This window comes from Hyla sarda, chromosome 6 (genome assembly GCF_029499605.1).
Source record: "Hyla sarda isolate aHylSar1 chromosome 6, aHylSar1.hap1, whole genome shotgun sequence".
Lineage (NCBI taxonomy): Eukaryota > Metazoa > Chordata > Amphibia > Anura > Hylidae > Hyla > Hyla sarda.
Window position 1 is genome coordinate 137147316 of NC_079194.1, and position 13511 is coordinate 137160826.

A 13511-nucleotide genomic window follows, 5' to 3' on the forward strand; every position below is an offset into this window, starting at 1 on the left:
CAGGCCACACAGCCACAGTAGGGCACCCCTGTCCCACATGTCCCATAGCAGTTGCTCTATGGGCAGTACGCCATAGCCTGGAGATGCTTAAATAAAAAATCTAATGGTGGCCAATAGTCACCCCATACGATCAGCACAAATTCTCATGTCACATAATATTAAATGGTGCTTCCTCCACCTTTCAACTCTGCATCTAAGTCCCCTCCAGCTACACAGAGAGGAGGAGTCAATGGGTGACGCAAATGCCTTTTGTGCCCTGGACTCTGCTGCTTCTTTCTGTCTCAAAAGAAATGATTGATCCAGAGTGGATGCAGCAAAGTCTCAGGTTGTGTCTCTGTCTTCCTGGGTATTAGTGATTCATCTACTGATCTTGTACAGCTTTGTAATCTGCTCTGTTCAGGACTCCAAGAAAGCTGGATGACATTGGAAGATACAGTCTTCAGTGCACTTATGTGTCCTTCTCTTACATCTAAAACGGAATCAATCACTGAGATCCCTTATTATTATCTCTGCAGATCATCACATTATGCAGAGATGGATGGAGCGGCCACTGTGATGTCACCAGGATTATATACTCCTTCTACAGAGATGCCACATCCAGTATGACCTCAAGAAATGAACTCAGCTTGGTATGCTCACCACATTGGTATTGTTTTTACTAAAAGTGACTATATATATATATATATATATATATATATATATATATATATATATAGCAGAAAAAAGAAAAGAGCAGCACAACCAGAGTAACAAAACAGATGCTGTGGGTGCAGGCAGTCTCAGGAACATTGTTTCTGTTTATGTGGTCTCACACCACAAAAAATGGTGGAAAATGGTGGTGTGAGACCACAGAAACGTTGTTGTACCTGTTTTGCTAGAATAAAGCTACCTCACTGCTTTGAATATGTCCGTGTGCTGCAGTCACCTTCTTTGCTTGTATGAATATATATATATATATATATATATATATATATATATATATGCAATGGAGACTGTGGAGTCCGCTCTCACTGAACATCCAGATTGCTCACCTGTACCGCCCTCGGCCAAAAGTCCAATCAACAAAAGAAGAAGGTCCGGCACGTTAGGTGGTGGATAAAATAAGCTTTCCTTTATTCACAAATCTTGACACGATTCACATCGTGAATCGTGTCAAGATTTGTGAATAAAGGAAAGCTTATTTTATCCACCACCTAACGTGCCGGACCTTCTTCTTTTGTATAGAGATATATATATTTATATATATGTATGCAATATTGGTCACTGATTATTATTTTATTAATGTCATGTACGTTTATTAGTAAATTTTGAGTTGTTTGTTTATTCTCACTTTAACAGATGAAAATACATAAGTGAGATAGGAAGAAGCTTTTTTTTTTAATTTAGCTGCATAATAATTGTGCACACACAGATATTTTCTGAAGAAAGCCATAACTTCCCTTTTACTTTCTTAAATATTCACATTTATGTGTATTAACATTTTGGATTGACAGAGAGCACTGTGGGCATAGTTTTATATTAGCAGGGCAAAGGTTTCTGCAGTAATATCAGGAAGTATTACTTTACTGAGAGAGTAGTGGATGCATGGAATAGCCTTCCTGCAGAAGTGGTCGCTGCAAATACAGTGAAGGAGTTTAAACATGCATGGGCATAAGGCTATCCTTCATATAAGATAGGGCCAGGGACTATTCATAGTATTCAGATTATTGGGCAGACTAGATGGGCCAAATGGTTCTTATCTGCCGACACATTCTATGTTTGTTATGACGTGTGTATATGTTGTCAGCTGAATTGTTATAATAATTTCTCTCTCCTCAGATGGGACTCCTGAGTAATAGTGATATGATGTCCTGCTGCCTTCTCCACTTCTCAGCCTTCTACACACTTCTCCCTCTCTCCCACTTGTATATCCTGGCCTATTCTTATATAGACATCTTAGAGCGGCCATTTGTCATTCTCTGGAATGCACCGACCCGACCATGCCTGGAAAAATATGGGGTAGCGATTGACCTACCCAATTATGACATTATCATCAACCAGAACCACTCGTTTCTGGGCCCTGAGATGGTGATCTTTTATAACACCCAGCTGGGCCTTTACCCATTCTATGACAAAGACAACAAACCAGTCAATGGTGGTCTTCCGCAGAATGGCAGCCTGGAGGAACATCTGGAGAAAGCTCACCAAGACTTAGGAGCCATCATGACTGATGATAATTTTAGGGGAGTGGCAGTGGTAGACTGGGAACAGTGGAGACCCCTGTGGGATCGTAACTGGGAAAGAATGCTACTCTACCAGCAACGGTCACTAGAATTGGTCAGTCAGATGCATCCATATTGGTCATTTAGGAAGATAAGGAGAGTGGCCAAAAGACAATTTCAGGCAGCTGCCCAAAGATTCATGACAGCCACTCTTAAGCTGGGCCGCAAACAGAGACCGCAAGGCATCTGGGGGTTCTATGGATTCCCAGAATGTTATAATTTTGAGTACAAAAACAGTAGCCAGAACTACAGTGGGAGATGTCCAGAGGAAGAAGTGCAGAGGAACAGTGACATTAGCTGGCTGTGGAACATTAGCCAAGCCCTGTACCCTCACATCTACTTAGACAAGGACCTAAAAGGCTCTGAGTATGTGCGGCCATTTGTGAGGCACCGACTTGAAGAAGCCATCAGAGTGTCAAAACTACGAAGGGGGACTGACCTACCTGTTCTCCCATATGCCCGCATAGTGTATACCTATGGCATGGACTTCCTCACTAAGGTAATGATACTGTGCTACTGAGCTGCTATATCTAAATATTCTGTGTGATACTGTCTGCTGATTTCCTGTATCTAAGCCTATGATCTTTCATACTGTTTGCTGAGCTGTGTATCTAATCCTATTATGTTTAATACTGTCTGCTAAATTGTATATCTAATCCTACCATGTGTGATGCTGTCTGCTGAGCTAAATTTGGTATTCAAATGCTATTATTTGGTATTCTATGGTACCTGTAATCCGTTGCTTCATTTAGTGTCTTTATTATATTGGGAGCACGGATGCCACAATGTTCTGACTTTTTCTATAGGAAGATTTGATCCAAACAATTGGACAAAGTGCAGTGCTGGGGGCATCTGGTGTCATTTTATGGGGGAACTCAGACTACAGCTCCAGTAAGGTAATACTAATTAAAGATCTGATACAATGTTCTGTCCATAAAGATTCAAGATTGTTAAACTAAATGTTCTACATATTTCTAATAAACAATGGGGGACTTTATCTATAGCTTTTTGTCGGTATTTTACAATTCACAAATGTTGATACACATCATATCTGCGCTAAAATTATTTTAAATTTGTCCCTCCTTTTGCACCTTTTTTAAAGCGGCAATAAGAGTAACATTCACAGACTAATAACATATCCTGCTCAAACAGCTGAGGGTTTGGTACAACTGTGTCCAGTCTAGACAATGTTTTCCGAGGAGCCTGTACCCCTGACTGATATATGCTACCTACACTGACACATTGTAACAAACTTTTAGGACAGGAGAGAGATTTCTTTCCTTGTATACGTAATTTTGCGAATACATTTCAGAACATAATTGCAGTGGTTTATGTTAAAGACTTGTAGGTTTTCTAGTCTGCAAATGCCTGTCCCAGACTCTAGAGCAGTGTTTCCTAACACGTATGCTTCTAACTGGTGCAAAACTACAACTCCTAGCATGCCCGGACAGCCATAGGCTGGGAGTTGTAGTTTTGCACACTGGGTTGGAAACACAGCTCTAAAGAGCCATGTGATGGGGGTGGTAAGTGATTCACTGTGTTGCTGTTCGCAGAATTCCTGCCTGGCTGTACAATCCTATGTAGATGACACCCTGGGTAAGTACCTAAAGAACATCACCACAGCCATATCAATGTGCAGCAGAGCCCAGTGCTCGGGGAATGGCCGCTGTGTGCGTAAACACTCTGATTCTGATGACCATCTGCACTTGGATTCCCAATTCTTCAGCATTGAGCAGAATCCACATGGAAAAGGCTACATGATACACAGAAAGCATCCCAGAAAGAAGATGGATGCCACATGGTTACAGTTCCTTTGTCGCTGCTACAGTGGATGGCAAGGAAGTGACTGTTCACAGAAGGTGACCATTAATAACCCCCTACAGTCATTCCATAATGTTACTGTCTTGACCACCAACAGGAAGAACAATGATCATCCGACCTGAGAGATTGTAACTTGGAAATATATATGTCAATAATGTCTCATGATGCATCATTTCTATCTATAGTTATAAATCTTTACTAGAGTTTTTTTTTACCTTTGAGCACAAGATAGTTGCTGTCCATGTCAATAAGGAGACATATCATAGGCTGCGGGTTATCCTGGAGCCATGAGATGCTACAGTGTAGAAAGTCTCAGAATGTACCTGTCACTTTGGCTACAGGAAAGACACCTTATCGGGGAGATAAGTCTGTGATTTCCTATACAAGCAGTGGCAGTTATGGTGTCTGACCCCAGTAGAGTTGTGCCTGGGGGCTATTAATATGTGTGGTTGCTTGTTTCTTATAAGATAATAATAATGTTTTTGTTTATATGTACTTTCATATCCCATAAGGCTAGTTGTATCCACCGGCATCCTGCTGAAAACAGGAAGCTGATGTATACTGTAAATGGGAGCAGCAGACCCCACTAAATTATGCTGACGTATACTGTAAATGGGAGCAGCAGACCCCACTAAATTATGCTGACGTATACTGTAAATGGGAGCAGCAGACCCCACTAAATTATGCTGACGTATACTGTAAATGGGAGCAGCAGACCCCACTAAATTATGCTGACGTATACTGTAAATGGGAGCAGCAGACCCCACTAAATTATGCTGACGTATACTGTAAATGGGAGCAGCAGACCCCACTAATTTAAATGACCGAACAGAGTCACCTAGTGCATCCGTTTGCAACGTATGCATCATTTTAGGTGGGCTGCTGTGCTTTTGAGTCTTCTCAAATTAGCACATCATCCTGAAAAGAGTCACTAGACTAGAGTATACGTCGCAACCCTGCTTTTGGCGGGATGCTAATGGTTTCGATTAACAGGTGCACTAACGCTGTATGAACCAAGCTCTGGGTGCAGAAAACAAGGGTGAAGGGATGTGAAAGGGAAAAAAATGCATAAAATGTAATGTAGCACTGTTTTACTTTTTTGTTTCAGTTGTTTAATTTTAGACATCTTTCATTATTTAAAAGACATAAATGTTCTGAAAAATAAAATATGATATTGAAAAAAAAACCTGAATGCAATTATTGATCCTATAGATACAGTATATAGTAAAGTCCTGAGTCCCTCCCAGGACTAAAGTAGCAACAACAATCTGTAAGGAGCAGTACCATTTACAGTCAAACTTAGAAAACAACAACTGTATTATAAGAAAAGCGTCTGATATCGGTTACACATATGGAAGTAAATGTCTGAAGATTTGTGACATTATATTGACATTGTCATTTCAATAAGCCTTGCAAATACACTGCTCAAATAAAGGGAACACTTAAACAACACAATGTATCTCCAAGTCAATCACACTTCTGTGAAATCACACTGTCCACTCAGGAAGCAACACTGATTGACAATCAATTTCACATGCTGTTGTGCAAATGGAACAGACAACAGGTGGAAATGATAGGCAATTAGCAGGACACTCCCAATAAAGGAGTGGTTCTGCAGGTGGTGACCACAGACCACTTCTCACTTTCTATACTTCCTGGCTGATGTTTTGGTCACTTTTAAATGCTGGTGGTGCTTTCACTCTAGTGGTAGCATGAGACGGAGTCTACAACCCACACAAGTGGCTCAGGTAGTGCAGCTCATCCAGGATGGCACATCAATGCGAGCTGTGGCAAGAAGGTTTGCTGTGTCTGTCAGCGTAGTGTCCAGAGCATGGAGGCGCTACCAGGAGACAGGCCATTATATCAGGAGACATGGAGGAGGCCGTAGGAGGGCAACAACCCAGCAGCAGAACCGCTACCTCTGCCTTTGTGCATCCATTAGCGTCTTGAAGCCGCCATGGATGACTGGGATGGTGCGGGAAGCTCAGAGGTGCACTTCTTCCGGCCTCATCTTTTCTCCTTTACCTGCATTTTTACTCTATGGACTTCCTTGCACCACTGCTGTATTCAGCTTTATTAATGAACCGATATTTACCATGGAGCTTCATCTGCATGCGCTAGTCTTTATTCCAAAGGTGTGTTAGTTAGGTGCCTCCATTTTGTATTGTTCTCTGTTACTTGCATTTGCCAGAGAACACCAAGATTGGCAAATTCGCCACTGGCACCCTGTGCTCTTCACAGATGAAAGCAGGTTCACACTGAGCACATGTGACAGAAGTGACAGAGTCTGGAGACACCGTGGAGAACGTTCTGCTGCCTGCAACATCCTCCAGCATGACCGGTTTGGCAGTGGGTCAGTAATGGTGTGGGGTGGCATTTCTTTGGGGGGCCACACAACCCTCCATGTGCTTGCCAGAGGTATCCTGACTGTCATTAGTTACTGAGATGAGATCCTCAAACCCCTTACGAGACCATATGCTGGTGCAGTTGGTCCGGGTTCCTCCTAATGCAAGACAATGCTAGACCGCATGTGGCTGGAGTGTGTCAGCAGTTCCTGCAAGAGGAAGGCATTGATGCTATGGACTGGCTGCCCGTTCCTCAGACCTGAATCTGATTGAGCACATTTGGGACATCATGTCTCGCTTCATCCACCAACGCCACGTTGCACCACAGACAGTCCAGGAGTTGGCAGATGCTTTAGTCCAGGTCTGGGAGGACATCCCTCAGGAGACCATCCACCACCTCATCAGGAGCATGCCCAGGCATTGTAGGGAGGTCATATGGCCACACACGTGGAGGCCACACACACTACTGAGCCTCATTTTGACTTGTTTTAAGGACATTACATCAAAGTTGGATCAGCCTGTTATATGGTTTTCCACTTAGATTTTGAGTGTGACTCCATATCCAGACCTCCATGGGTTGATACATTTGATTTCCATTGATAATTTTTGTGTGATTTTGTTGTCAGCACATTCAACTATGTAAAGACGAAAGTATTTCATACAATTAGTTCATTCATTCAGATCTAGGATATGTTATCTTGGCGTTCCCTTTATTTTATTTTTTTTTGAGCAATGTATAAGAACCTTTGAGTGTATAAGAACCTCTGAGAAAAATGCATCTTTCACCTCTTATCAGGCTTTTTCCTTCCCCCTCCCGCCTCCATTCTAAACTCATCATTCATTCCAAAAACAGCTCAAGGCAGTTTTGAAAGACAAGACAGACTATCTGCTCTCTGAGGTATGAGAGTACATGCAGCCAGTAGACACCGGCAGACTGAGAATCTGCATAGAGCAGTGTTTCCCAACCAGTGTGCCTCCAGCTGTTGCAAAACTACAACTCCCAGCATGCCCGGACAGCTGAAAGCTGTCCGGGCATGCTAGGAGTTGTAGTTTTGCAACAGCTGGAGGCACACCAGTTGGGAAACACTGGCATAGAGACTACAGTTTAAAGTGAATATTAGACCGCAACCTTGATTCATGAATTCAACTACTTAGTACTGCACAATATACGTCCTTCATGTGGTGGCTACGGCTGAGGGTGTGCTTTGTCTGTTTTAAAAATATAGGGGAGGAGGATTTCTTCTGTGTGTGCAGTGTATGGTAGACATCATAGCAGCTGGTCCTCCAGCTCAGGGACAACTGAAAGTTACAGATAAAACCTGCATAGCAGAAAGTTGGTGAAAACTACCATTTAAAAAATGATATAATGGACAATAATAAATCCAGTCCTCATACAGCCTCACCAGAGAGCAATAGACCATATTACTTGTCCTTCATTCAGCCTTTCATAGACCTAAAATGGCTAAAAATGTGACGGTAGATTATAGTAGTGTAGTCTAGTACTTTATACCTGCTATGATCTGCAGTTTTGTGTCACAGTGTTTTACATACCAGTCCAGTTTCATGGCTTTGGCTGAACACTCTTGTCTGCAGGCAGTCACTTTTCCTCGGGGGTAGATTACTCAGCTCAGTTCACATTCTGGAGTTATTCTTTATTGTTAAAGGGATTGTCCAGTATTAGAAAAATGCAGTTTTTTTTCTTTTTTCAAATCAGCACCGCAGGCTGTTTTGTACTGCAGCTCAGTCCCATTCACTTCAATGGAGGTGATCTGTAATACCACCTGTGGACAGAACTGGTGCAGTTTTTGCATAAAAACAAGCAGCGTTTTACTGGACAACCCCTTTAATACTCTGGGGGAAGCATCTGTTTATTTTTATTTTTTTATACATATTTTTACAACATACAACATTTTTTACAATAAAACAGGACAAACATAGTACAACAATGAATACCAGTAGGCAAATGGACTATCAAGTACAAAAGAGAGGGCGGGTCTATGGGACCACTAGACACCAGGGAATAGCAGCATTTAATGTTTAAGGGTATGTTCACACTGAGGAATTGGAGAGGAATTTCCACGAGTAATTCTGCTCACTTTTTCCTCTCCAATTCATTCAGCAGTGAAAACCCCCATAGAGCTGTGCAGAATTTCTGCCCCTCAGTTCACACTGAGGAATTTCTTCAAGCAGAATTCTGACGAGGAAGTCTGTTCCACATGAAGAAAGAACATGTTCTTTCTTTCAGGCGGAATCAGCGTCGTTCTCCCATTGAGATCAATGTTATTTTTTTTTTTCAGTCAGAAGCATTTCCACGCGGAATTCGCGCGGAATTTCTGCATGAAAAAAAAAAAGAGGAGTATTTGAAAGAGGAGTATTGATCCACATGAAACCTGCATTTCCGCGTGAAATCGCTGCTAATTCTGAGTGGAAAAAAAAAAGTATTTTGGGGTGGAAATCTTCAGCGTGATTTCCGCCCCAATTACTCAGAGTGAACATACCCTTAATGCTGTGATCTTTATAGGTCACACTATTTAACCCCTTAAATGGGCACTGTCAGATATAAAAACTTTTGATATGTTATAAAGCATTGCAAAACAATGGCCCTCATTTACTATTCTAAACCCGACTTCTTTTGTCGGGTTTTTTTGGCGCATCTTTGTCTGCGCCATGTCGCAGACATCGTGCGCCAGTCTGCGACATGATGCGACATTTTTCCCAGACAGACCCGATGTGGATTCTCCCAAACCCGAAAAAGGGGCGTAACCCGACATTTCTGAGCTTTCCCACGTATTTATAAAGGTTTCCAACCCGAATTTGTTGAATTGTTGTGGATTTTTTCCCGACAACTAAGCAAGATAGACTTACAACCCGATTTTCTAAGCAAATGAGGGCCAATATGTTTTGCAATTGCTTGCATCAGAAAATTTTTAGGATTTCAAATAGAAAAAGCCAGTCAAAAAACTGGCCACTAGGGGGTTCCTCCTGCCTTCTGAGACACATACCAGTCAGAAATGTCTCCTACGTCAGGGACGTTTTCCTTGGTTGCCAGTAGGTCCCGCCCCCCATTGCTCGCTCCCGGCCCTCTCACTGCCTGTGTGAGCGCGTGGCCACCAGGAGCCGAGAGCGCGCACATACATCAGCAGCATCCTGAGAAGCGGGCATCGGAAACCAGGAAAGTTGGTAAGGGCTCATCCCCATCCCCAGCCCCCCCCCCCCCCCCCCCCCCGGTTTCAGATACTGACAGGTTATAAAGAGCACTGTTTCCCAGCCAGGGTGCCTCCAGCTGTTTCAAAACTGCAACTCCCAACTGTCCAGAGCAGCATATGTTTGCTATGGGGATTTTCTCCTGCTCTGGACAGTTCCTAAAATGGACAGCAGAGGTCAGCAGAGAGCACTGTGGTCATGACATCAGAGGAAATGCATTTCTTTTTTTGGATTTCTCTTTAGTATACAGCCCCTAAAAAGTACTGGAAGGATTAAGATTTTTTAATAGAAGTGATTCTACGGTAAACAAGAGAAAAGATCCAGCAACTCACCGCCGAGATGACCGAGCAAGTGGAGGCACAGATGGATGTAACAGGAGGCTCAGAGGCGACTAACCGGTTTGTTTCGTACAGGTGTACTTCATCCTGAGGCTGGATGAAGTACACCTGTACGAAACAAACCGGTTAGTCGCCTCTGAGCCTCCCGTTACATCCATCTGTCTACCTGCTTCCTTGTTGTGCCTCCACTTGCTCTGTCATCTCGGCCGTGAGTTGCTGGATCTTTTCTCATGTTTACCGTATATTTGTTTCTACTTCTTGGATCCCGGCACCACCACTAGACTACAATTCATTACATTGGTTGGACTGCTTTGTTTTTTTACCTCTGAGACGTGGACCTTTATTTTGGTTGTTCACGCTTCCTCCACCCATATACTTACACACGTGGTTTTGTTATGTGCCTCCCTTTATCACTTCTTCATTTATTTGATGATTTACAAATCTGTTTAACTTTCTGGCACCAGATGATTAAAAAGTTTTCCACGGGAGTACCCCTTTAAGTATATCATTTTATAACCACAACTGATGTAGGTGCACATTGCAGTGACAGATGCAACAATCTAGAATGCCGGGACTCTTCTATGTATTTGGAGCTGCAGACATTTGGCTATAATTTCACTCATACAGGCAGGTGGCCCGGATGGTTCTTTTTGTACTCTGTTATGTCCCTGATGGTGATTTCCTGGTAGGTAATATATCCGTAGCAAACTCTTAGCAGCACAAATCTATTAATCTGAAGAAAAAAAATATAGGGGGATATTTATCAAAACGTGTGCAAAGGAAATGTTGCCCAGTTGCACATATCAACCAATCAGATCGCTTCTTTCATTTTTAACAAGGCCTTTGAAAAATGAAAGAAATGATCCGATTAGTTGCTATGGGCAACTGGGCAACTTTTCCTCTGGACAGGTTTTGATAAATCTCCCCCTATATATAGACTTCTTAGGCACCATAATGCAGCTCACAGCCTGTAAAGAATCGATTAATGAAGGCACAAGAAGAAGATGTGACTGATGGGGTGCTGAAGGAGAGACAGGAAAACCAAGGCAAGATTGAGATTGAGGCAAGAACATTAAATGTTGTAAATCTTGGAAAAACAATAGTTTTTCTAATATACTTCTATACTTTTTATTTTTTTTTACATTTTAGTTAAAAAAAAAAAAAGCTGCCTTTGAAAATCCCACCAGTAGGGTTCCCCATACCTCCTGGGACAATGTTGAGTCCCAAAGCAGCATGAGTGTGTCCAAGGGTCATGGACACAAATTGGCTGATTGACAAGGCTGCAGAAGAAATACAGCCTGCAGCAACACCTCTGTAACACAGAGTTTTACAAACATGTGCCTCCAGCTGTTGCAAAACTACAATTTCAAGCAGGCCTGGACAGTGAAAGAATGTCTGGGCATGCTGGGAGTTGTGGTTTTGTAAAAACTGTAGGCACACAGTTGAAGGGAACACTGCTTAAAAAAGTGTTATCCAAACTATTCCAAAACTACAAGTCCCGCCATTACAGGATTGCCTAAGGATGACACACATGAATGACATGGGAAGATCTAAGCTATACACTCACCATATTGTCTTTGGTGGTAGAGTACAGGAAATCTCCAATAATCATTGTGTGTGCACAGAGAAGGACATGCCCCCTCCCTTTGAGACAATTGAAAAGACATTGAGCAGCTGTGATATGCAATTTTTTGTGAAATATAGGTGACAGATAGATAAAATTACATGTACATGATCAGGATGAGGTACTGAGTAACATACAGTTTTTTTATTTTTTTATTGTGGGATCTAATATATACGCTTTAAGGACCGGAGGGTAGATATGTAAGGATCAAGGCAAGAATGTGGGGATACTAAGTAAAGAACATGCAGGGACCAAAAGATTATATAGGGACCAAATCAAGAACCTGAGGGGGATTTGGGGGGGCAGCATACTTGAACTAAATGGATATGGCTCAGGTATGTGGTGGTATACGAAAGCCTGTCTTTGTGGCTGAATGCCAACAGATAACCCAAACATAGTGCACTAAAAGTTTGAAGGAGGCTTAATTCTTCAGTGAGTGGTCTGATCATCTAATATTCTTTATTAACTGCTTCACTGATTTATTCAGAGGGATTTAAAGATTAGAAGGATTTGATCTGATCTTACAAAAAATAAAACAGAATTTTAGAGCATCCCTTAACCTGTTCAGGACGCCGGGCATATGCATACGCCCTGCATCCCAAGTCCTTAAGGACGTGGGGCGTATGCCTACGCCCGTGGGAATTCCGGTCCCCACCGCTAGCCGGTTGGGGACCGGACCGGAATGCCTGCTGAAATCATTCAGCAGGCACCCTGGCACATCGCCCAGGGGGTCCTGAGACCCCCCCTCCATGTCGGCGATTGCAGGAAATCGAATTTCAATTCAGACATGCGATTTTCTGCTATTCCGGGCTGATTGGGTCTCTGGTGACCCGATCACCCGGAAAATAGAAATGATTGGAGCTGTCAGAGACAGCCCCAATCATCCTGAGGACTAGGAGTGAGGTCGCAGTGCTGCGATCTCCTCCTATCCCCTGCCATTGGTCAGAACTGATTCTGACCAATGGCAGAGCAGGACAGTGGGTTGCCATGGCAACCCCCCATTCTGCCCACCCCTGGATGTCGAGGGGAACATGGACAGAAGATGGAGGCCGGGTACCTGCAAAGAAGATGCCTGGGGACCCCGGATCTTCGCTGGAAACTGCTGGATCCTGGCTCAGGTAGGGAAGCGACCGGGGGGGGGGGGAATTGAAAGTGAAAGTAAAGTGATCTTTACTGTGGCAACCACTAGGAAGGCCAAACTACAACTCCCAGCATGCCCAGACAGCAAAGGCTGTCTGGGCATGCTGGGAGCTGTAGTTTTGCAACATCTGGAGGGTCCCAGTTTGGAGACCACTGTTAAAGTGGTGCCCAAATGATAGCCCTCCAGATGTTGCCAAACTACAACTCTCAGCATGCCTGGACTGCCCAGGCATGCTGGGAGTTGTAGTTCTGTAACATCTGTCCCTTCAGATTTAGCAATTTGAATTTTTGAACATTTTTGAAAATTGCTGCTCTACTTTGAAGCCCTCTAATTTTTTCAAAAAGCAAAAATATGTCCATTTTATGATGCCAACATAAAGTGGACATATTGTATTTGTGAAGAAAAATTAAATTTATTGTGAATATCCATTTTCCTTACAAGTAGAAAGCTTCAACGTTAGAAAAATGCAAAATTTTCATGAAATTTGGGGATTTTTCACCAAAAAAGGATGCAAGTAACGCCGAAAATTTAACACCAAATTAAAGTAGAATATGTCACGAAAAAACAAACTCAGAATCAGAATATTCGGTAAAAGCGCTTTCGCGTTATTAATTCGTAAAGCGACGGTGGTCAGAATTGCGAAAAAGGGCTGTGTCCTTAAGGGGTTAAAATTGTTTACAAAACATGAAAATGGAACCATTGTGCAAGCAGAACCCCCCAATTGCCATAATGCGCAGAACGTAGAGGGTCCAAGTGGCTGGACCCCCTGCCATCAAA

At 42.8% G+C, this 13511-nt stretch overlaps 1 protein-coding gene across 1 annotated transcript; it reads left to right on the forward strand.

Moving 5' to 3' along the window:
• The first annotated feature begins 320 nt into the window (after positions 1-320).
• LOC130277628 (hyaluronidase-1-like) lies at positions 321-5222 on the forward strand. Its single transcript, XM_056528349.1, has 4 exons — positions 321-629; positions 1819-2760; positions 3068-3157; positions 3815-5222. The coding sequence occupies exons 1-4, from the start codon at positions 603-605 to the stop codon at positions 4202-4204; spliced, it is 1449 nt and encodes a 482-aa protein (XP_056384324.1). The 5' UTR covers positions 321-602; the 3' UTR covers positions 4205-5222.
• Positions 5223-13511: the final 8289 nt, after the last annotated feature.